The 24,910-nt window shown below is 35.4% G+C and overlaps 1 protein-coding gene across 11 annotated transcripts in view; it reads left to right on the top strand.

Annotated features, from left to right (window-relative positions):
* WDFY3 (WD repeat and FYVE domain containing 3) overlaps positions 1 to 24,910 on the top strand; it is a 303,634-nt gene that overhangs the window by 223,712 nt on the left and 55,012 nt on the right. For 9 of the 11 annotated variants that reach the window (XM_055297102.2, XM_055297104.2, XM_063611171.1 and 6 more), the window contains 9 exons: positions 6,314 to 6,413; positions 8,197 to 8,357; positions 9,697 to 9,926; positions 10,989 to 11,098; positions 12,740 to 12,922; positions 13,785 to 13,942; positions 15,016 to 15,093; positions 16,527 to 16,754; positions 23,302 to 23,352. In XM_055297102.2, coding sequence (XP_055153077.2) covers positions 6,314 to 6,413; positions 8,197 to 8,357; positions 9,697 to 9,926; positions 10,989 to 11,098; positions 12,740 to 12,922; positions 13,785 to 13,942; positions 15,016 to 15,093; positions 16,527 to 16,754; positions 23,302 to 23,352 — 1,299 coding nt within the window. The remainder of the gene's footprint in view (positions 1 to 6,313; positions 6,414 to 8,196; positions 8,358 to 9,696; positions 9,927 to 10,988; positions 11,099 to 12,739; positions 12,923 to 13,784; positions 13,943 to 15,015; positions 15,094 to 16,526; positions 16,755 to 23,301; positions 23,353 to 24,910) is intronic. The other 2 variants (XM_063611172.1, XM_063611174.1) reach the window with 1 other exon arrangement.

Genomic DNA, 24,910 nt, shown 5'->3' on the forward strand with positions numbered 1-24,910 from the left:
TGCGAAAGAATCTCAATTTGGTCAATTTTTAAAAAATCACTAATGTAATTAGGGTACCAGTTATGCTAAGCATTTAACCACGACAACAGTGTTTAATAATGGCAGGAGAGTAATTGGTTTCCTCACTAATGCATGTGGTAGAATTAAAAAGCAGGCCCAATTGGACTTCTCCCCTTTGGAAACTTTAAAAAGCTCTAAGGAGAGAGATGGCCAGTATCTTACTGTATAGGGTAAAAATTTGAAGCATTTTATGAAAAAGTGAAATAGTTTATCAGAAAATAATAGGATAAAATCCAGAAGAGATGTGTGCAAGAAAGCATAACTGATCAAAAAAGGAAATTACTTACATGAAAGATATGGAATGACTGGAAATATACAGTGATAGCATTTTCAAGCTTCTGAAACCTGAATAGCTAATTAATTAACCATATATAAATTGTATAATTGCCCTTCATTTTTGTTTTCTATATTTTTTAGTAGGAAGAATTTGATATAACATGTATTAACCTTGAAGTAAGGTTCTCTTTGTTGTGGGCATGAATTTGCCCTGCAGTAGAATAGTGCTTCATTATACTGGGGAGTAGGAGTATAGTTCAGGGAAAAGCAGGGGGTGTCAGGATTGAAGCTTTCAGATAGATTATAAACTGCTTAGAGACCAACTTTCATGTGTTCCTTCATCTCTCACAACTTTTAGCACAGTGCCTTGGTGTATTCTGTCAGTACAGTAAGTCCTCACTTCATGTCATTGATAGGTTCTTGGTAGCTGCAACGTTAAGCAAAATGATGTGTAACAAAACTAAATTTTTTTCCTCATCAACTTTATAATAAAACTATGTTGAAGCAAATGATGTTATTTGAGGGCCTGCTGTACATTGTTTCGCTTAAAGTTGCAGTTGCCAGGAGCCTGTCAATGACATTAAGTAAGGCTTAATGTATTTTTGAATCGTTTAACTATTAACTTCATCCCTGGAAATTCCCAAACAGGAAGACAGGATACTATCTAATAAAAAACATAGAAATTTACTTTTAAATATTTTGAGGATATTTAATATACATATGCAGAATACATATACAAAAAAGTTTATATTAATGAAATATTAACATTCTATGTCTTCCAATGGTGTAACAGAATAAATTATAAACATATGATTTTGAAAATTATGATTATGAAGTCTGTATCAATGAAGAGATTCAAGAAGAAAATTAGGTAGACCATGGTGGCTCATGCCTGTAATCCCAACACTTTCTTTGGGAGGTCAAGGCAGAAGGATGGCTTAAAGCCAGGAGTTCAAGACCAACCTGGGCAACAGGTGAAATCCCATCTTCACAAAAAAATTAGCCATAGCCAGTGTTGTGGTGCGTGCCTGTATCCTACCTACTGGAGGCTAAGGTGGAAGGATCACTTGAGCCCAGGTGTTCAAAGTTGCAGTGAGCCGTAATTACACCACTGCATTCCAATGCATTCCAGCCTGGGTGTCAGAGTGAGACCCTGTCTCAAAAAAAAAAAAAGACAGAGAGAGAATTATCTTACATATTTACCATTTACATTTGTGAAGGAAGGGGCTTGAACATCTGAGTCCAGTAAATGTGAACCAGAGCATCTTCAGTCTTACGAGTGTTAGAATTTCATCATAAAAGTATCTGCTTACTTGATTATATCTACAAAAGAACATGTAAAATTATCTTCATTAGCAGTAAAATTCATTAGCGTAAAAATAGGAGATTCCCATTCATATAGACTGGCTTTAGTGTGACTGAGGCCAAATACGAGGGAAGTAGTGTGGTGTGGCAGAAAGCTAGAGCATGGGTTTGAGAGTAAGAAGTGCCTGGGTTTAAATTCTCGCCCTGTTGTTTATTATATAAGCATTTTCATCTTCCCAAGCTAAATTCATTCTCTAGAGAATGATATTATTTACCATCTCTCTTACAAGATTATTGTGAGGATTAAATACATGTACATCACCCAACAAAAAGTATTTTGAGGAATTACATGTGTGCTGGATATAGCTGTGTAGCCTTGACCAAGTTCAATTCTCTCCACATCTATACAATTTATACATCTGTAAAATGATGTAAAAGTGGAACCTCTCTCTGAGAATTATTGTGAAAACTAAATAAGATTTAATATTCATAACACAGTGCCCAACACTTAAACATACTCAAAAAATTGACTAAGTGGCCTGTGGTGGCTTCTATAAGGGTGCCTAGAGACTCTTCTCCTAGCTCCTGTTTATCAGTGCCCTGTGCTGTCACCACCAGACTTCTCATGGAGAGCCAAATGAATTTGCTGCAAATAAGTAGCGTGGCAGTGGGAAGAAAGTGCATGAGAACAGCTCAAACAGATTTGTGTGTACCTGGAGGTAAAGATAATGAAACTGAGAGGGTGCCGACTTGGAGTGTGTGTTAGTCCAACCTCACATTGCTAATAAAGACATACCCAAGACTGGGTATGTCTTTATAAAGGAAAATTTATAAAAATTTTCCTTTATATAAATTTTATAAATTTATAAATTTATGAAACTAAAAATTTATAAATTTATAAAAATAAAAATTTATAAAGGAAAGAGGTTTAATTGACTCACAATTCAGCATGGCTGGGGAGGCCTCAGGAAACTTACAGTCGTGGCAGAAGGGGAAGCAAACACATCCATCTTCACATGGTGGCAGCAAGGACAAGTGCAGAATGAAGTGGGGGAAAACCCCCTTATAAAACCATCAGATCTCATGAGAACTCACTAGAACAGCATGAGAGTAACCACCCCCATGATTTAATTACCTTCCACTGTGTCCCTCCCATGACTTGTGGGGATTATGGGAGCTACAATTCAAGATGAGATTTGGGAGGGGATACAGCCAACACTTCTCTGACACCATAAGCACGTTGCTGTGGTCTGAGGAGCTCACTGGACTCTATTCCAACCATCTTCTACAAGAGCTCCCCATTGTCATACATCAGAGTGAAACCCACCTTGAGGAACTACAGGGAAACAAGCAAAAAACAATGACAAAGTGGGCAAAGAGAGCACCACAAAATAACTCAGAGAGGAAAAATCAATCAATCAGTCAGAATCGGGAGACTCAAAATCCTATCTTTAAAGGCTTCCAGCCCATTACAGAAACAGGACAGAATTCCAAAGGCCTTACTTCCATAGCCACTGTGCTGTCTACCCATGGGCAGCAGATGCGTAAGGGCTGTCTGGCCTGTGTGTGGGACACAAAGATTCTGGGTAGTGTCCCCAAGACCTTAAAAAGGAGACTGATTGTTTAAAGATGGATATGTTGACTGGCTTTGCTGTTTTCACTAGGAAAACAGATCTGACCACCAGAGTCCAGAGCAGATCACCGTGCCTGTCCTGCCTTCATTCTGGTTGTCTGGTGGGCCAACCAGTCTTATCTAAAAGAGTGATTAAGAGATTGTAGCCCACACTTTGCAGATTTGCTCTTGTGCCTTTACCTTTCATAAGGAGATTTTAGTAGAGTGGGGAGAGTATGACATAACTGGTGAAGCCACGGGCTTTGGCTTCACAGAAACTGAGATTTGAATCCTAGTTGTGACTTGACCAAGTGACTTACTCTCTCTGAGCCTCAATTAACTTATTTCTAAAATGGGGATGTTAGTATCTATTTCAAGGGTATTTTCCTGACTATATGAGATAATGTATATATATAAGCCCTGTGTCTGGCACAAAACAGTAGTCCAGTGAATTGTTTAAAAAGAAAAAGAACACCTCAGAGACAATAATGCATGCTTTCATAAAATGTTAAGTCCTTGAAAAGTTAGACTGCTGTACATCTCAGCAAGAACATCAAACTAGGCCACTAGGACCAGTAACAAGTGTAAATTCTGGGTCCTCATCATTCGTGTAACAGTTTTATTGAGATGAATCAGAAGATTAAATGCGTGTTGATGACTGAGCCAGTCTTAAATCCTTCTGGAATAAGAAAGAATATTATTTTAATAAAAATAAATGTCATTCACCAAGCACTTCTATATGTTTAATAGTCCCTTTGTTTTACAGACTTCAAAACTTTTTCTGGTTAAGATTTGATAAGCCCTACTCTTTACTACTTATCTCATTAACCACCTTGAGTTGATTATGAACCTGAAAGAGTAGCTTTCTTTTTTTGACACGGGGTCTTGCTCTGTTGCATAGTCTGGAATGCAGTGGCACAGTCATGGCTCATTGCATCCTTGACCTGCTGAGGTCAATCAATCCTCCCAACTCAGCCTCCCAAGTAGCTATGACTACCGGCACACACCACCATGGCAGACCTCTTTTTTTTTTTTTTTTTTTTTTGGTAGAGACAGGGTTTTGCCATGTTCCCCAGGCTGGTCTTGAACTCCTGGGCTCAAGTGATCCACCCGCCTTAGCCTCCCAAAGTACTGGGATTATAGGCATGAGCCACCATGCCCAGCCAGGAGTACCATTTTTTTCAAAGTGTTTATGTCCTTCTGTGACTGGAGAGCTTTATTCCTTAGCAAATTATGACTCAAGCTATTGGAAAAAATGGTCTCTGATATAATTATAAGGAAAGCCTCCTGGAACTATCAGTCTGTGTTAATCACTTAAAAGTCCTCACATCCTCTTCAGTTTATAGGGATAAGACTACCAATGTAGTATCAGCTTGAAAGGACTAGACAGGCCTTGGTCACAAGTCTCCTGCTCACTATTGTATTAATCTGTTCAACTACACGGGAAGATTTATCAAGATTAAAAACATGAGATGTTCTTTACTTTTTCCCAAATTACTTTAATGACAAACCAAACTCCTAAGCACTGGTATTCTTTTAATTCTTACTAGACCCATATTTTGTCATTTTAAAACAAAATGAATAGTCTTATGCAGAAGAAAGAGCAATTTTCCTTACAATTTTGGTTTAGCGGTTGGCTTTTGAGAACTTAAGATGGTATTCTTGTTCTCAATATAGAACTTTTATTCTAGCTACTTTCTTAAAACATTTAACAGGACCACCTTGAAAATCGGAATAGAAGGGAAAATAGAACAGCATTCCAAAAGCCTACCTTTGTAACAGGGTCATAGATATAGTCCTGGATCACTCTATTCAAGAATAAGTAGGTTCTTCCATTTCACTTGCAAAACCTCAAAACTGTGCCTGAATCTAAAACGTACAGATCTCTTTTTAAGAAAGGAAGTTACGACATTTATTGAATTGTTTAATATCCAACTCCTATCAAAAACCTGGCTGAAACTACTGGCATTTGAGGGTGACAAAAGGCTCTTTCCTACATCTCATCCCTCTGTTCCCAGTTCCTTGCTACTCACTGGATCAGATACTGGAAAGTTATGCACCTGGATTTTCATACCCTAATTACAAGTAGAATTGTTGTCAGTAGACTACAGTTTAACTTTGTGCTCTACACTTTAATATAAGATAATTTTCAAAATCATCTTTGTACATTGTAAAACTTAACAAAGATACCACCTATATAGGGTTGTTCACTGTCCTTCTTACAAAAACCCACAGAGCACATTCCTCTCAGCACAATTTTAGGAAAAATGTATGTCTTTGCTGACAATCTATTGTGTTTTTCTTTCCTTCTTACTTTTTTTAATAAAAGGGTCTTGCTATATTGCACAGGCTTGACTCAAAATCAAGTGATCCTCCCACCCCAGCCTCCCTAGTGGCTGGGACTGTAGGCACTTGACGCTATGTGTTTCTTTTTATAGACAATAAAAAGCTTTGTAAACCATTTTTTTCTTGACACCTATGAAGCTCAGAGCTAAATTGTGTTCTTAGTTTTTTGTTACAAATGTATTTCCCCTCCCTATTGACATGCCCTCTTGATTACTAGATTCTTGGGTTTTTGTATTTGTTTTAATGGCTTTATAATTCATTTGTTATTTATCTGTATTTCATTGTAAACTGCCATATCTCTTTTGGAAGTGAGGTGTGATAATAGTCAAATATTTATTATATTGTTGTAGTTTATATTGTTATAAACTGTTATAACAGTTTTAATATAAAATATTTTATATAGTTTTATATATTATATATACTATATATTATATAATATAAACTATAACAATATAATAATGTTTAGAATACTATGTTTTAAGGAATGGATTCAAAATAAGATGGTGTTTCACCTTTGCTTTAAATTTTTTTTAATTCTGTAGTCAGAAAATACGTGAAAGACCATAAGCATGTATACCATCTCTCATGGCATTTAAAAAAAATGTATCAGTAGGATTTTTTAATCTTTTTAATGTATTAGGTAATGTAAATGTGGTTGAGCTCATATTTTTGTTTTAGTTGGTTCTGTTTCTAATTCTAAATTTTCTTGATTAGGCTTCCCCTGAAAGGTCTACAAGAACTCAGCAAAAAGAATTTCAAACTTACATTTTGGATAGTGTGATGGACCATTTGCTTGCAGCTGATGTGTTATTAGGTAATTCTGTGTTTTTATTTTATAAAAATACCTATAATCACTTACCTCTCTAAGCCCCAATTAAAACTACTTTTTAACATCAGCTTTTCTCTTTCCTTTTTTGTCTAGCTTCTCATACTCAACATTATATTTGTGAGATTTGTCTGTCTTGTTGCATGTAGCAGGAGTCCATTCTTTTCATTACTATATAGTATTTCATCATGTGAATATATAAATTTGTTGTTTTACTCTTGACAGATATATGAAAGTTTTCAGCTTGAGATAATTATTTTAACAGCTGCTATAAACATTCATGTTCATATAGACCACATATGTGTACAATACTTACACATATCTGTTGAGTATATACCTATGAGTGGAATTGTTAGGTCATAGGTATATGTATGTTATGTTTTTAATATGGCTTCCAGGACATAGAGTCAAAACACATTGAAATGTGTTTTTTCTGTATGTCTGTATCTAATTACAATACAAATATAAAACTTAATACATTTACATTGAAGCCAACATTTGTGTATAAAACAAAGTAGAATTATATAAGAAGGAAACATAATGGGTTAGTATACTATATATGCTACTTTTGATTTCCTAGCAATAATATTAATCATATAACCTCTGTGCTATTAAATTACAATTTTTTCCCGAAGTAACTTTGCCAGGAAATCTTTAGTATTGTCTTAACATGCAACTGTGCACTCTCAAAGTCAAGTCACACTTTTGTACTTATCAGTTTAGAGCAGTCATACACACAAAGACACAACACAAATAATTTTGCTTAATGGGGCAGTTTAGCATTAGGTGAGAATAATAAAAATCAAATTCTGTGGCACCTCCAGAATTTCTGTGGAGGAAGGGCTTAAAGCAGTGGTCCCCAACCTTTTTGACACTGGAGACCAGTTTCATGGAAGACAGTTTTTCCACAGACCAAGGGGGGGATTATGGTTTTGCGATGATTCAAGCATTACATTTATCATTTGATTCTCGGAAGGAATGTGCAACCCTGGATCCCTTGCATGCACGGTTCGTAATAGGGCTTGCACTCCTATGAGAATCTAATGCTGCTGCTGATACGACAGAAGGAGCTCAGGTGGTAATGCTTGCACACCCGCCTCATACCTCCTGCTGTGTGGTCCAGTCCATGGCCTGGGAGTTGGGGACCCCTGGCTTAGAGGAAGCATTCTGGTTAGGAGGAGGAGCTAGGAGGATTAGTCTGAAAGCAATACGTATATGGCAAACACACTGAAAACACTCGGATTGCTTTAGAAAGAGAGAGCTGATGGTAATGATGGAGGGGCTAAACACACCCCTCAACATTGATTATACTTTATTTTTCACAGTTTTCCTGAAGCTCTCTTCTGTCTCTGTTACTTCACTGCTATTAGAGCTATACACTAAAACAGAGTTTTGTTTCACAGTTTTACCCTTTATTACTTACACAAAACCAATTAAGAGCTAATAAACTGGCCCTTTTTCTCCCAAATGGAGAACACCTGTGACTGACAGTTTATGTTGAGGAACTGCTTGTTTATCACAGACTCTCTTTAGGCAAGAGGAGACTCCACAGGTAGTTTCAACCCATAACACTTTATCCTGCTGAAATTATTTATCCTGATTTATGGCCATTGAATGTCATTTTCTTCAAGTAATGCATAAAAGCTAGTAGTCATATTTCTACATGTTGTAGATACACTTATTTTACCTTAGCCTGATTTTTTTTTGAGGATCTGGTCTTGTGTTGGTAGATATCAATTTTCTTAGACGTTTTTTTCCTACTGGAATTTAGGGGAAGACGCATCTCTGCCTATCACCAGTGGAGGAAGCTACCAGGTATTGGTGAACAATGTGTTTTATTTCACACAGCGTGTGGTGGACAAGCTTTGGCAAGGCATGTTCAACAAAGAATCTAAACTTCTTATAGATTTTATAATTCAACTAATTGCACAGGTAATCCATTGTCACTATCAGTTGTAGAATACATGTTTTCCTGTTTTGCCTATGGTGTCAAAATTGTTGAAATTAAATGTAACTAATAAGATAATAAATGTTAACATTTAATAAAAAGCTAAGCTTATTAAAAGTGAATAGAGACAGGCCGGGCGCAGTGACTCACACCTGTAGTATCAGCACTTTGGGAGGCCAAGGCGGGCAGATCACTTGAGGTCAGAAGTTGGAGACCAGCCTGACCAACATGGTGAGAGCCTATCTCTGCCGAAAATACAAAAATTAGCCAGGCATGTTGGCGCGCACCTGTAATTCCAGCTACTTGGGAGGCGGAGGCAGGAGAACCATTTGAACCTGGGAGGTGGAGGTTGCAGTGAGCCAAGATCATGCCACTGCACTCCAGCCTGGGTGACAGAGCGAGACTCCGTCTCAAAAAAAAAAAAAAAAAAAAAAAATAGAGATACAGACTTTGAACCCCTCCCCTATTACCAATTGCCTAGTGCCAATGTGTCCTTTGTAAAGTTGCCTAGGTATTATTCTTTGCTACCCAGATAGATTTAAATACCTTAATACAGTTTGGTAGGTTTGTACTGTATACTACATCCATGTGTAAAGGCTTACACAGCATGAAGAGTTGATATTAAAAGAATATTCTCTTGTCAGTTGACTCTTTACGAAGTTCCTTGTAGTTTATATTCTCTTGAAGTTGTTAGTTTTTGTGCATGTTCACAGTACTTTTAATTAAGGGTTTGGCCTGGTTTGGCACAATTGATTAATCTTATTTAATACTTAATGTAGAAAGTAAGAAATAATTATTATGTGTTTTGTTAGCATATGCTACACAGATACATAGGCTCTGTCATGTCACCTAAGACTTTTTAAAGGGATATATTTGTATTTAAGCCAAAGAGAAAAATTCTCAAATGAGGGGATGAAATTAGAATGTCAAAAAAAAAATTATTTTAGTAACATCTTAATTTTTTTCAGTACTTTTGAATACAGATCATTTATCCTAACAAAATATATTTGTGAGGAGACTCCCCTAGCTGTCACATCCTCATGTTCTCAGGGAGACTGCTCTGCCCCACAGCATCGTTAGTGCCTCTCCCCTCTGGGAGCTCTTTTTTTTATGTAGCCCTCATATCATTCATTAAATGGTATTGATGTGTCTCATGGGTTCTGAAATCCATAATAGTAAGAGCTTTGTATCTTTTAACTTAGCACCTTCATACTTAACATGGCATCCGGTATATAATAGACCTAATAAAAGTTCATGTATGAATGATTAACAGGTGTTTTACTTTTGTCTATTGTACTAAAAACATATCTCTCATGTCTTTAGTCAAAGAGAAGATCACAGGGATTGTCACTGGATGCAGTGTATCATTGCCTCAATAGGACCATCTTGTACCAGTTCTCCCGGGCACACAAAACCGTTCCTCAGCAAGTAGCTCTGCTTGATTCACTCAGGGTCCTCACTGTAAACAGAAACTTGATCCTGGGACCTGGGAACCATGATCAAGAATTCATTAGCTGTCTGGCCCACTGCTTGATTAATCTGCATGTTGGAAGGTAAATCCTTTAGGTTCAGTTTGCCATGTTAAATTTGGCTTTGATGTTATTCCAACAAAATTCTTTATTTTTTTGATAGTAACATGTATTTTACCCTTATTCTGTTTTACTTAAACCTTTATGCAAAAAGGTAAAGGCAAGTGTTGCATTTTTGCAGTGAAATAATGGGTATTTTTTTCCTTTAACTTAGTGTTCTACACCTTTAAAATTTTCCATTATCACCATGTGTCACTTATATAAGGAAGTTTGCTTTTAAAGCAAATAAAATACATACCATTGAAGTCTAAGAGAAGTAAAAAGTGAAGCTCAATGCAGTGTTATATGTTAAATGAGTAAAATTAGTATTTTTCAGTTGATTGCTTTGACAGATATTTCATTAGAATCTGCCGGGGCCAAGCATTGAATTAGGGGCTGGGACAAAATGTGAGTATGATAGACCCTGTGGCAGCCTTCTTGAGGGGAAACAGCTAAGCAAGACCAGTTAGCTGTATTGAGTGATCTGCTAGGAACAACCCAGTGCTTTGGAGGCACATAAGAGGGGCCCCTAACCTGAAAGAAATACCTGCTGAGCTGCAGCTTGAGACCTGGTTGGGGAGGACAAGGGAATGGAGACAACTGCTCCTGGAGGAAAGAACAGTCTGTATGAATGCCCAGAGGGAAGAAGGAGTGTGGCACCTCAGGGGAACTGCAACTATTTCACTACAGGAGCAGAGTAGTGAGATATAAGATGGAGAGAGGACACAGGCATATTAGAAAAATGTTCTTAGTTGAATGAACATTTTGTAAATGTTAGGTAAAAATGTTCACAATAATCAAAAGGCATGTTAAATATTAAGGTAATAATCTTGATGCTATAGATTAGTCTAATTACATTTAGTCAAGTGGATTTATTTGATCACCTCTTAAAAATGGCATCTTCCTGGCAAACTAGAGTTCTATTCTGTGCATCTGCTGAGTAGACTTTCAGTGTCTGCTGGTAATGGAAATAGAGTAATTCTTAGTTACTGTAGTCTTCAGCTAATCATTTCCTTCATAAAGTTTAAACTGACTGGAATTTTTCAGCAATGTGGATGGATTTGGACTGGAAGCAGAAGCCCGCATGACCACATGGCACATTATGATCCCCTCGGACATTGAACCAGATGGTAGTTACAGCCAAGATATTAGTGAAGGTAATTGCCTTGACTTGGGATGTTTTTAAATTGTTGTGGTTGTTTTATCTCCAGTTTTTAAGACATAACCAACACATTGGTTTCAGAAACTGCCAGCATTGATTGATAGCAACTCTGCCAGTAGGGCAACCTGTACATAGACAAAGAGTCTCCTCATGCCAATAACAGTAAAGCACTAACCAGTAATATTGCTAAGCTCATCATTTCTTAGTAACACTGTGAGATTTGGTGGTGGTATTAATATTTACATTTGCTGAAGTAGAAGTACAAATACTACCTTAGAATTAACTATAAAGAGAACTGCCCAATGGTAATGCCAGGCATATCACATTAGAGTAGGCAAATATTGCTCGAGACAGGTTATCAATAATGCTATTTTTTATTCTTCTTTATACTCTCTCTCTTTTTTTTTTTTTTTTTTTTTTTTAAACAAAATCTTGCTCAGTTGCCCACAGTGGAGTGCAGTGGCACTATTTCAGCTCACTACAACCTTTACCTTTCGGGTTCAAGTGATTCTCATGTCTCAGCCTCCTAAATAGCTGGGACTACAGGTGCACATCACATGCCTGGCTATTTTTTTTGTATTTTTAATAGAAACAGGATTTCACCATGTTGGCCAGACTGGTCTCAACCTCCTGACCTGAAGTGATCCACCGGCTTCGGCCTCCGAAAGTGCTGGGATTACAGCTGTGAGCTACCATGCCCAGCCCCTCTCTTTTTTTTTCAATCTGGTTTTCCCACTGATCCTGTAAGGATTGCATATTGAAGTCTTTGTATGGATTGATTTCTTATTTCCACATGTTTAGTGATAAAGAGAAATCACTCTGGTGGTGTTTGTCTCCCCAGAAATACTGTACGATAGTTTTACATATGGTTTCATTGTTGAGAAGCCTAGCACTCATTTTAATTTCATTCCTTCATTTAAACATGAATTTATTCTCTGTTCTTTCACCAAAATGTTTTGAACCCTAAACACCAAAAATGCGGTTGTTATTTTCACCCCCTGAGGAACTGGCGTTGGTTATAGCAAGGTCCTCAGAATAGCAACATCAATATCATTTGGGAACTTGGTAGAAAAGCAGATTCTGTTGCCCTACTCTGACGTACTTAATCAGAAACCCTGGGGTGAGGCACTAGCAGCTTGTTATGACAGACCCTCAGGTGATTGCTGAGGGCCAACTGGTCTGGAGGAGGAGTCAGGCATACAAACAAGGAATCCAAAGCAAGAATGAATTTAATAGTAAAAGGCTTTTCAAAATATTTCTTTTCTTGTGCAAAATATTCAAGAATACTAACTTAGTTTTGAACTCACCTTAAACATTCAGATTTAAAAATTACTTTTAAATGGGGGATGAGTTTTTAATCTAGAAAGTTAATTACATAGATATAATTTCCAATTTTATAAATAAAAATGCAGTTCTTTTATATGAATATAAAGTTTTTTCAATGTTTTCTAAATAGGCAACCACAGTTTTAGTTGTCTAACCTTTTCACTGGGCTAGATACAACATGAGCTTTTTTTTTCTGCATTAAATACTGTAGTCAAAATTCCCACATGTAAACATGAAGAAAAATAAAAACTAACCTTGTACTGTGTTTTGATCATTTGCTTACTTTTTTGTTTGTTTGTTTGTTTACTAGGGCGTCAGCTTCTCATAAAAGCTGTCAACAGAGTTTGGACTGAACTGATACATAGTAAGAAACAAGTCTTAGAGGAACTTTTCAAAGTAACTCTACCTGTGAATGAAAGGGGCCACGTGGACATAGCTACAGCAAGGCCACTCATTGAAGAAGCTGCCCTGAAGTGCTGGCAGAATCATTTGGGTAAGGCCTACAGAGATCATACGACCAGGAGATTTACATGTGGCTATCATATATGGGTATATTTTAAATATGTGATTACAGCATTCCCAAAAGGGTACTATAAAGTCATCCTTAAATGAAAATCAATAGAACAACCATTCTAGAATTATACTGATATCTTACTTTTCTTTGATTTTTTTTTTTTTTAAATATCTGAGGTGTGTTATACATCAGGCATTTATGCATTCAGAATGTAATACATTGCTAACAGCTCTAGTATGGTCACTGTCTTGGCTACAGGTCCACAATCCCTTAACTATAATTTTGAAATTCAAAAAGCTCTGCTTTTTCATTAATTGGTGCCAAAACTGACTTTATAACAGAATCTAATTTATCTTTCTTTGTCCTACTTGGTATGGGAATATTCATACATTTTGTTGCAGTAATATTGATGTATTAAATTATAGCTTATTACCGTAGATTCTCTGGTGGCATTATATAATCTACAGTGTATAAGCTGTATAGCCTTTTAAAAATCCAAAACATTTCTAAGTTGTGAAGTATACCCAACACCAAAGATTTTAATTAGGTAATTATGAATTATTAATATAGAAACTCATTATAGTTAAATTTGCATGTTATTACAGAGCTGTGAACTTTCAACCAACTATAAGTTCAGCTAATACAACAATTTGCGAGCAATCATCCTTAAGATTACCAATAAATAAATTTGTGATATCTAAATGTAATGTCTGCATCTATAATATGTGCTGCTTTTGTTAACTACAGGGTTGTAGTGTATAACCAGATATGGAAGTTTTTAAAGTAAGACTCATAAATACATGGAGAAATTATAAAATAATCTAATTTAATTTTTTAATAGCCCATGAAAAGAAATGCATAAGTCGAGGAGAAGCTTTAGCTCCCACCACACAGTCCAAATTATCCCGTGTCAGCAGTGGCTTTGGTCTTTCCAAGTTAACAGGATCAAGAAGGAATCGAAAAGAAAGTGGTCTTAATAAACACAGTCTTTCCACCCAGGTACTTTTTTAGTTTCATTGATGATATTATTAGAAATTTGTATTTCAGGGTTTAGTTGTAGTATTTTATATAATATACTTAACATGTACAAGCAATTAATTGGAAATGAAACTTTTCTGTGTTTTTGCTTTAGAATAGAGATAGAAGTAATCCAGACTATGGAAATTTCTTTCATTTTCTTATGATAAAATTATATATGAGTGCTATTTACTTATACCCATTTTATAACTGGATATAAGATGATATTTAGAGATTAATATATGACCAGACTATGGATAATTTTCTCTCAATTTTCCCAGCTTTCAGTAATGTTATTACTAATAATTATATAAATTTTAAGGCAATAGCCGAACAAGCCTTTTTTAATTTTTACAATCTTGTTGTGTATACCTATGGTTTTTTAAAAGCTCATCTGCCTCCAGCATTAACTTCTTCCTCATCCTACTTCCTTCACCATCCTAGAATCTAAGTGGCAGCTATGAAAAGGGTCTGAGAGAAATAGCATGCGTCAGCCATCTCATGCATCAGGTTAGGTTTTCTAGGAAGCAAACTCTGAGATGGAGTTTAGTGTGCATAATGTATGTTAGGGGGTGCCCTTGGGATCAATACCTATGGAAGGGAGAAGAAAGCAGTATTGGACATAGGGAAAAGTCAGGCTGCAGTGCTGGTCTATTGACAGCCTCAGCCAAACTAAGTGGAGCTTTTGAGGACAGAATGCCCTCTTATAATTGACCCCCATTAAGCTGAAATGTGTGAGTCTTCTTACCCCTAGATCGTTGGATGTGGGGCACCCCGTCGGCCCTCTGCAGCTAAGGCCATCCCTGAGGGTATTGACAGCAGCCCAGAAACGTGGGCAGCAAGCCCTTCCTTGAAGGGGCTTGGGGGGTGGGACAGCATGCAGATCTGTGTCCATCACACAAGCATATAATTCATTCCGAATTTTTTGTTTTAGTTTTCTGTTTTGGTGCTTTTGGCAGAATTTTAACCAATTATTTAGCATTAATTTCAAGGGTAATTAACTTTTTTTCCAGAAATCCATGAAATATTAAGACTCTTTTTCCATCCATTGTTAGGAGATTTCACAGTGGATGTTTACTCACATTGCTGTTGTTCGTGACTTAGTAGATACACAATATAAAGAATATCAGGAGGTAAGGATTTATAATGATCATAAGGGTTTGTTTTACATTTTTTTGTATGTGAAAGGTCTCTGTTTGTCCTGGTATCTTTCTGCCCATTTTAAGGTGCTTGCTGGACTGCATTCATCTTCAGATGATGGTTTTAATTATCCCTGCCATCAGCTACTTTGGCTACTGATTTTAGGATGGAAAATTTTAATCTTCTGTCAACAAACTGCATTTCAAAAAGCAACTAACTGAAAATCAGCCCAGCTGAATTCTGTTGACATTCACTACTGATATGTTACATGTCTTTGTTCCTAATAAAAATAAAAATGTAAGAATGAGCCTTCTTTTTCAGGCTTTTAACAAGGAGATTGTGAAAATACGCATCAAAGTCTCGGAGAAGTCTCTTAAAATTGTAAAAAAATTACAAGATTGAATGAAATTATTTTTTACTACACTACAAGTGCTTGGTGATTATGTCAGTGAAAAATAAATTTATTGAAATTCTCTTAGTAAATTCATAATTACTCAAAAGCGTATCTTAAATATTTTATTCTCAGATTAGCTATTTTGGATCTATTAAAGGTTTCTGAATGGTTAACTGCCAATATTTTATGGATATAACACTAGATCCTTAGTTTCCCCAACCAAAGAACATATAAGTACTACTGTGATAGGTAATTTTTTAATTATTCACTCAGTAATCTTTACTGTCAGTTATATTTTAGAAATCTTTTAGATTTAAATTGTATATACTTATATTCCATGAATCATTGGGCAAGTTATTTATCACCGTCTGCTGTTGAAATGTTATATATTTGTCGTTTGATAGATAAGAACTTGTACTGTGTCATAATTTCCGTTTAAGTAAAATGGTTTGGATCTATCCCAGTGGCCAGGAGAAAATGGTTTCTCTTTGATTTTTGTATGAACATCAAGTTTCCTCTTAGTGCTGCATGTTTATATTCTTCATCTAAAATCTTTGGAAATGTTTACCTAGTTCACCAGTAATCAAGCCTGTTGGCACTTTTTCTTCATCTGATTTCCTAGAATATCCCCTGTACATGTTGTGGTAGCTATTTTACAGTTTGGTGTATCCGTAAACTACCATATATATTTATTAACGCACATAGGGCTAACCATTTCAATATATTTTCATAGTAATATTGCCATCTTTCCTGTGCCAGAGAAACAAACTTCTTTCAACTCTTTGTTTCACTATATTGCACACTCTACCCTATACATGTCTGTCATTTACTTGATGCTTTAAGAAGTCCACCATCTACAACAAACCCCCTTACTTTAACCATAAACAAATGTAATTTTACCTTTATAACGTTAACTGAAATGGTGTGGATTGTGTTTGTTTCCAAATAATAACTTGATTTTCAGTGACTTGTAGACTTGTTAATGTTACTCCTGCTTTTGCTTGAAAACCGACCTGGACTCTTTCCTGTCAGCGTCAGCAGAATGCCCTGAAGTACGTGACAGAAGAGTGGTGCCAGATCGAGTGCGAGCTGTTGCGAGAGCGGGGGCTGTGGGGCCCTCCCATCGGCTCCCACCTTGACAAGTGGATGCTGGAGATGACAGAAGGGCCCTGCAGGATGAGGAAAAAGATGGTGCGAAACGATATGTTTTATAACCATTACCCTTACATGCCAGAAACTGAGCAAGAGACAAATGTGGCGGTGAGTATGCAGAATTCAATGATCACAATGTCTCTTTCAAGTTTTTATTTTCCTTTGTAAGCGTTTTTTCTCTATTTAGTCAATTACCTCAAATAGCTAATTTTAAAAATTCAACAAACTCCATTAAATTGATAACTTCAGAGTGGAGGCGGAGTGAAAAGATGCAACAGTGCAAGAAGGAGACATCATAATAAAGAGGTTTAGATTACAGACTCCAGAGCCAGACTGCCCAAATTTAAGACCTGACTCTGCCACTTTGCTATTACAGCTGGGTTACAGGTCATTAAACCTCTCTGAGTTTTCATTTTGTTATGCCTGAATTGGAGCAAATAATAGTTCCACCTCATAGGACTGTTAGGAGGATTAAGTTCATTAAAATTAGTTCAGTACTTAGAATAGTGTCTGGTCCAGAATAAGCACTGTGTATTAGAACATATGAATCTTCTCAGTAGCTCTGATCATATAAGGTGAGGCAGCTTGAATTGTTCCAATGCCTCTTGTTTTTCTCTGACAAACACCCTGGCTCCATTTATCTTATATTGATTGGTTTAACCCCAGTCCTGATGCTAATATAGATCTTAGCATCAACTTAAGTGTCTATCAGCAGAGTAATAGATAAAGAAAATATACTGTGTGTACATAATGGAATAGTATTCAGCCTTAAAAAAATAAGGAAAGCCTGTCATTTGTAACAGCGTATAAGAACCTGGAGGACATTATGTTACATGAAATAAGCAAGGTACAGAAGGACAAATATTACATGATCCATCTCACTTATATGTGGCATCTAAAACAATCAAACTCAGAAACAGAGTAGAATGAAGGTTTCCAGAGGCCGAAAAATGAGGGGAACAGGGAGATGTTGGTCAAAGGGTACAGTCAGATAAACAGGAGGAATACATTTTTTGAGATCTATTACATTCCATAGTGACTATAATTGATAATAATCTACTGTACATTTCAAAATTGCTAAGAGAGTACATTTCAAATGTTCTTGGCACAAAAATTGTTAAGTATTTGAGGCGTTGAATATGTTAATTAGCTTGATTTAATCATTCAAACCATATACATATAGCATTACTTTGTACACCATAAACAATTATAATTTATGAACCCAGGAGGCAGAGCTTGCAGTGAGCCCAGATCGCGCCACTGCACTCCAGCCTGGGCGACAGAGCGAGACTCCGTCTCAAAAAAAAAAAAACAGTAAAATTTTTAAAATAATAATATACGTAGGTCTTAGCTCCGGCTGATAGTTATTAAGATTTTGGAAGATAGCTCTCTAAAGTCTACTTTTTCAAAACTATTCAATTCTGTCAAGAATGCCATACTTGATGCAGCTGTGCCTTAAAGCACTATAATTTCTAATTCTGGAGCACTGTAAAAAAGGTAATCCACCCATATTTTTGCAGCCTGTTACTAGCACTTACTTTTATAAGAGCAAAGCAACAGTATGATCTTTCAGTTCTTAATCTTTTTTCCCTAACAATCTATTAAGAATTTAAGCCATTAGCAATTTGATAAAATATTTCTTATTGAGTCAATCCTTAAATTGAATCCATTCAAGAATACTAAAATATAAATATGCTCTCCCAAATATATGACCAACTCACTGTTTAGATTTAACTGAGGCATATACTTTTGAATTATTTTTACAATAACCATAATATTTTTTATCTATACTCCTTTCCTTCCTTGTAATAATGTCATTTGTTTACAAAAGTGTATCTAAACTTCTATATCAGATAAAAACAAAGTACCCTATTAAGAGTTCACACCTACAACCGTAGTATCATCAGCATTTTACCTAGGCAAAAGAATTCATCAGCCTGTGAAATCGAAACAGACACTCTCATAAATAAGTATGCACCAGATGGAACTTATTTTTTTAACAGGTGGCTTACATATTGGAAAATATAAGACAGTTGAGAAATGTTGGAGATACTTTCACCTAAGAGGAAAAAACAGTCAGGAAGGAGAGACAGTTACAGAATGTAGAATTCATACTGCATAGTTCATGCACAAATCAAGGTCAGGATTAATCTGCTATTATGAAATTTTCTGAAATAATTTTTATTTTGGTTTTAGTAGTTCACATCTTTTGTAAATTTGAAATGCCATTAAATGTCGACCTGTATCGTTTGGAATATGCATTCTGGCAGTGTTAAAAACAAATTTTCAAAAAGTGGTAGTATCTATTATCCCACTGAATTGTATCATCAAATCAAAAAAGAGGAGCTAATATTTACAAAGCACAATAAGCTAGATCAAGCTTGTCCAATCCAAGGCCCACGGGTCACATATGGCCCAGGATGGCTTTGAATGTGACCCAACACAAATTCATAAACTTTCTTAAAACATAATGAGACTTTTGCCAGGCGCGGTGGCTCACGCCTGTAATCCCAGCACTTTGGGAGGTCGAGGCAGGCGGAACACCTGAGGTCGGGAGTTTGAGACCATCCTGACCAACATGGAGAAACCCCGTCTCTACTGAAAATGGAAAATTAGCCAAGTGTGGTGGTACATGCCTGTAATCCCAGCTACTTGGGAGGCTGAGACAGAATCGCTTGAACCAGGGAGGTGGAGGTTGCGGTGAGCCGAGATCACACCATTGCACTCTAGCCTGGGCAACAAGAGCAAAACTCCATCTAAAAAAAATAAAAGAAAGAGAGATATATATAGGTTTTTAAGCTCATCATCTGTTGTTAGTCTTAGTGTATTTTGTGTGTGTCCCAAGACAATTTTTCTTCCAATATGGCCTAGGAAGCAAAAAGATTGGACACTCCTGAGCTAGATGCTCTACAGAGCAGTTTGAATGCATTTTGTTTCAGTCTCATAACAGCCCTCTGAAGTACAGTTAATATTGTTATCCCAGTTTTACAGATGAGAAACTGAAACCTAGAGTAGTTAAGGAACCCCTTCTAGGCTGCAGCTGCTAAATAGTGTAGTAAAGTAGAAGTATAGTTCAACAGTCTCCTAGCTGAGTCACTTTGAAAAGGAAAAGATTCTAATGTTTGCCCATTTTGTGACATTATTCATTGATAGTGAATGTATTCCACATTAGGTTTTATCTCTCTAGTGCTAACAAAGTGCTTGATACTTAGTGAATATTGAGTGAATGAACTGCCAGCACTCTTGTCTACCCTAAGTTGTAGACTTTTTTCCTTTGCTTTCTCTTTAGCATTCTATAGAATTTTCCTAAATCTAAAACTTTTCCACTAAAATGGCCTCAAATCCAATTTTATGGGCCCTGTAGTTGATGCAGTTTAGGAGAGGGCTGTATAAGAAAAAGAGTAAAAATTATGAATATAAAATTAGTAGGGCTTTGTTTCCAGGGTTTCGAAAGGGACTCATGGAAGTGAAGGCCACTGAAGTTTAAACTACCTTAACTTCATAGTAAATCCACCTCTGCCCTGATCTATATTAAAAAATATTGCCTCCCTGAGTTAGAGATCAATCAGTTCTTTCCTTTAAACGTCCATGAATTTGTTGCCCTCCTTGCATGCATGTTTAATATAGTAAGTACTTTTTGTGATATAATAGGTTTGTGCCAACCTAAAGTTGCTTTTGAAGCCTCTTGATATTTAAAAGAGACTTTACCTGGTGCAAGGGCAAATGATTTGATCTTTTGCCTTATTGATGAAAATAATTATTATTTCTCAGTAACATTTCCATTTTTTGTCCTGTCCCTTAAGCTGAAGAATACAGTGGTGATTCAAAAGTTAATTTCTTGTTTTAAAGTCTTTGATTTGTTAGAAATAAAAAAGGTGATTTTTTTTTTTACTCATTAATGTTTTATTTCTTAAACTTTGATAATATTACATACTGTATAACAAATAGCTTACCTAGTCTAAGTTTTGAATTTTATTTATTGATTTTAAATTGGATGTTTGTGTATAGAATATGGAACATATTCAGACTTTAAAGCGTTGATACTTTATCAACTATAATTATTGTAATAAAAATAGTAATAATTATTAATATCAAGAAAAATTAAGTACATATGGAAAATTCTGTATTCTCACACAAAAATGATTTATACTCTTCACACAGTAACCTTCCTTGGGGAGTAATTTTCAAATGAAAACAAATGAATTATGCTATAATTCTGTATTTTACACAAATATTATAGATAGTGTAAGATATAAGCCTGGGATATGCTGAAAATTCACAATCTGGTTGTTCCTCTGAATCCTAAGGTTGGAAAATAATGTATATTTTGCCATTTTAAAAAAATTATATTTAAATATTAACTAGGCTTTAATTCTGTAATTCCCTTATTTTTAAAGAATAATAATCTCAAACACATTTAGTATTCTTTGCAAAGTTCATTAGGGTGAAGAGTTTGTCTGCCTATGAATTTGGGGTTACTCAGGGGCAGGAAGCTAGTCAACTTTTAGGTTCCTTTTCTAACTAAGAGAGTCTCTTGTGGCTGTCTCGATATAAATTTTTATATAATGTATTAATGTCACAAGACTCGTAGAAACTAAGCAGCTCATTTAGGAAATTTCATTGCCAGCATTATAGAAAAATTTGAAGTAAAAGGACTATAACATTATTCGCTAGAAATTCTGACTTTGAAAAATGTAGGTTTCTATGTAAAGAATTATAGTAATAATTTAATGCTTTTTTAAATAAAAGGAAGCCAAAATAATGCTAAAATTATTGGTATAATATATTTACTATTGAGTGCTGAGCCTTTTAGTAAAATAAGAACCAGTTAATCAATCAGTGAGCAAATATGTATTAAATCGGCACAGTATCATATGGTGCCAGGAAAAATATAAGGGTATACTTAGTAGACCCTGCCTACATCCTGGCTGGGAGTATATATAGTGAATGTCACAGTTAGGTGTGACATTAGTAATTGGTCTGTTTTGTTGTATTTATTTGTTGCATATCTATCCAACAGTCTATCTTATTTTTTTATTCATTTGTTTTAAGACAAGTTATCGCTCTGTTGCCCAGGCTGGAGTACAGTGGCGATCTTGGCTCACTGCAGCCTCGACCTCCTGGGCTCAAGTAATCCTCTCACCTCAGCCTCCCAAGCAGCTGGGATTACAGGCATGCACCACTATGCCAGGCTATTTTTGGATTTTTTTGGTAGAGATGGGGGGTTTGCTATGTTGCCCAGGCTGGTCTTGAACTCCTGAGCTCGAGCAATCCACCCACCTCGGCCTCCCAAAGTGCTGGGATTATAGGTGTGAGCCACCACTCCTGGTCCTATCTTGTTTTTGTTTGTTTGTTTTGTTTTGTTTTATGAATTTCAGAGCAGGTTGAAGAATCAGTTTTCTTCACTTTCATGTGCATATTATGAGTTCAGTATTTGTTTACAATTCTTTTTTTCCTGAAGGAAATTTTATATACATTGAAATATACAAATCTTAAGTGTACCATTCAGTGATTTTTTTTCTTTCTTTTTTTAATGTTGGATTTCCTGATCTGTTTTTGCCATTAAAATACTTTTATTTTATTATGGTCTAGTCAGTGAGTTTTAACAAATATATACATTATACTTTTATCATCTAAATCCCTACCAAGATAAAGAACATTGATTAGATGTTAAATATTATTTTTCAATATAAGATATACCTTTACAAGTTTGCTTTTAAAAAGAAAGAATCACTAAAACCGTGTGAAGTATTTGTAAGTATGCCTAGTGGGCCATGGTTTTGCCTTGGTAAGCAAACATTTGTGAAAACATTTTGCCTGCTTATGTTTACTATAGGGAAAGGTACCAGAAGTCATCACCAGATATAAACCATGAATAGGAAGGAAATTCGGAAGTGGTTTTTGGTTGCATTATTGTCTGTAGCTACCTGTGTGCTTACACGAAGCCACATGCTACAGCTCAACAGAATTGCCTTCTTATTAACCAGGATTTTATTCTGAAAATAAAATATAAAGCCATTACCTAATTCTTTTAAAAGTACTGTAGAAAAACATCTGATCTGGGGGCTGATGATCCAGTCTACCCTCTGCTTTCACCGTTTCTGGGATGGTAAAGGTAGTGAAGGAAGTAGGTCCTTATGCTTTTAAGGGAGGATTCTTAAAAGAAAGAGAGTGATGTCTGTGTTATGGAGTATTGTAAATGATAGCTTAAATCAGCCATTTGCCCCTGTTACAACATAGATTTAGGGATAACCCAAGGGAAAGGAAGATGGAAGATACTAGCTAGCATTAGGTTCTATTATCCTGATTTCAGGTTTTTTTTTTTTTTTTAAACAGTGTAAGAGTTGCCTGTAAATCATCCAAGTTAATGGCAGCCTGTGCTGAAGTTTTGCCTGTGTGATTTGTAAGAGTTTGTCCTGTTCAGTAGCACTGAGACATTTGGCATATTTAAGCTTTACTTAAAACTGCTTTTGATCTGTGAGAAAGTAACCACAAGATGCTTAGTGATTATTTAAGCTGCTTAGGCTATCATGTTAATTTTGTTTGAGTAACTACATCTTTCATATTTCATACAATCCTCAAGAAAAATTTTATTTTTGTGTTCTTCTTTATGTTTTCTTTTCTGATATGTCTATACTTAATACCCTGTTTTCAGTCTGAGATCCCAAGTAAACAGCCTGAGACACCTGATGATATTCCTCAAAAGGTAAAACACAAATTACAGTAAAAGAATATAAACTACTTGTAGTTTTGTTTTTTGTTTTCTGGGTTTTTTTTAAGTGCATGGTAGACTAGACTAACTTAAAAGATTGGCTTTCAATTTGTTCTTCCTATAAGTTCCTTAGAGTTGAACAGTTGGTTTCATTCAGGCTGAGAGATGTTGTTCTACTGTTTCTCAGCTTTTTCTAATTATCTCTTTTTAGGATTTATATGCCGCTCACTAACAGACTGAGTTTTCACTGCTCTCACTATAAAAACATCTATTGCTTCACACATAAACTAACAAATTATGAGGCATGTTAGTAATGGGCAGCCTGGCATCTTCAACTTTTCATTTACTCATTTAATTCTTCTAAATACTAAAGTGTGTATTTTGAGAATGCAACAGTGTCTCCTCTTTTAAAATTTTTTTTCAATCAGAATGAATGGAAACAAAGTGTGATCACTTTTTAAAATACAAATTTATTTTAATTAGTAGAAAAGTTAATTATCATTTTTATATTCCAGAAAGATGAAATTACATAATTTAATTAAAAATGTAGTTTTTTAGAACACAGAAATGTACATCAAAATATTTAGAAAAAAAATTCTTGTAGGTCAATTTTAAATCTGTACATAAAGTCAGTAATCAAGTAGATGCTGTCCCTTATCTATTAATTCATTGTCTTGCCCATCACTAACTATGCTTTTATCTTTTTAAATATTAGCAATTTTGAGTTGAAGATACCTCACACAAAAGAATTTTTATAGTACAAAATCTACGACCTTCCTTTCATTTTCAAAAATAATTCAGTGTTCTTGTTTGCTTACCCATCAGTTCCTCCACATTGTAATATTATTTTACATCATTTTAATACTTTCCTATGTCAAGTAATATTTTCAGTCTCCATTTGCTGTGTATCATTCCTCAGTTCACTGGCAACTCTCTTTATTTCCTTGCTCTGTACCTGAAGTTAAAGAAGGTTAATGTGGCTTCACTTAGTTATCTTTTTATCAAAAATTTGGTTCAGTATCTCATTCTACATGTCTCACCCAAAGGACACTTGTTTTCCACTTTAGTTGGAAATCACTTAAAAAAAATGTTGCTTGAAAAAGGCATTGTTGTAAATGATGCATATTGACTATTTGAGTTTGAAGAGTAGACAGGTAGTAGAATTTTTAAAATTATATATTCTTGTTTATAGGAAAGTAAAGTCATATTTAGAAGGGGAAGGTTTTAAAGCATGTTTCAGATTTCATCTTTTTAATGTTATTAATCCATAGTCTGGGTCTAATTCCGATCCGAGGAACCTATATACATACAAACTTTTCCCTCTGTCTGATATTTTATAGGATATTTTAGATCTTAGTTTCTCATCTTCTGTGATTTTAAGGGGAAAACAATTTAAGTCAGTTGGACAACCTGTTTTGAGAATAAAGGCTAATCAGGAAAAGAAATGTTCATGTATCATGTTCTAAAACATCAAATCCTTATGTTTCTAGGTAATTAATTTCTTCTTCAAAATGGACTGCTGTATGTTCATTAAGAATGAGTATATCAAATA

The sequence above is a fragment of the Symphalangus syndactylus genome, chromosome 10 (assembly GCF_028878055.3).
Source record: "Symphalangus syndactylus isolate Jambi chromosome 10, NHGRI_mSymSyn1-v2.1_pri, whole genome shotgun sequence".
Classification (NCBI taxonomy): Eukaryota; Metazoa; Chordata; class Mammalia; order Primates; family Hylobatidae; genus Symphalangus; species Symphalangus syndactylus.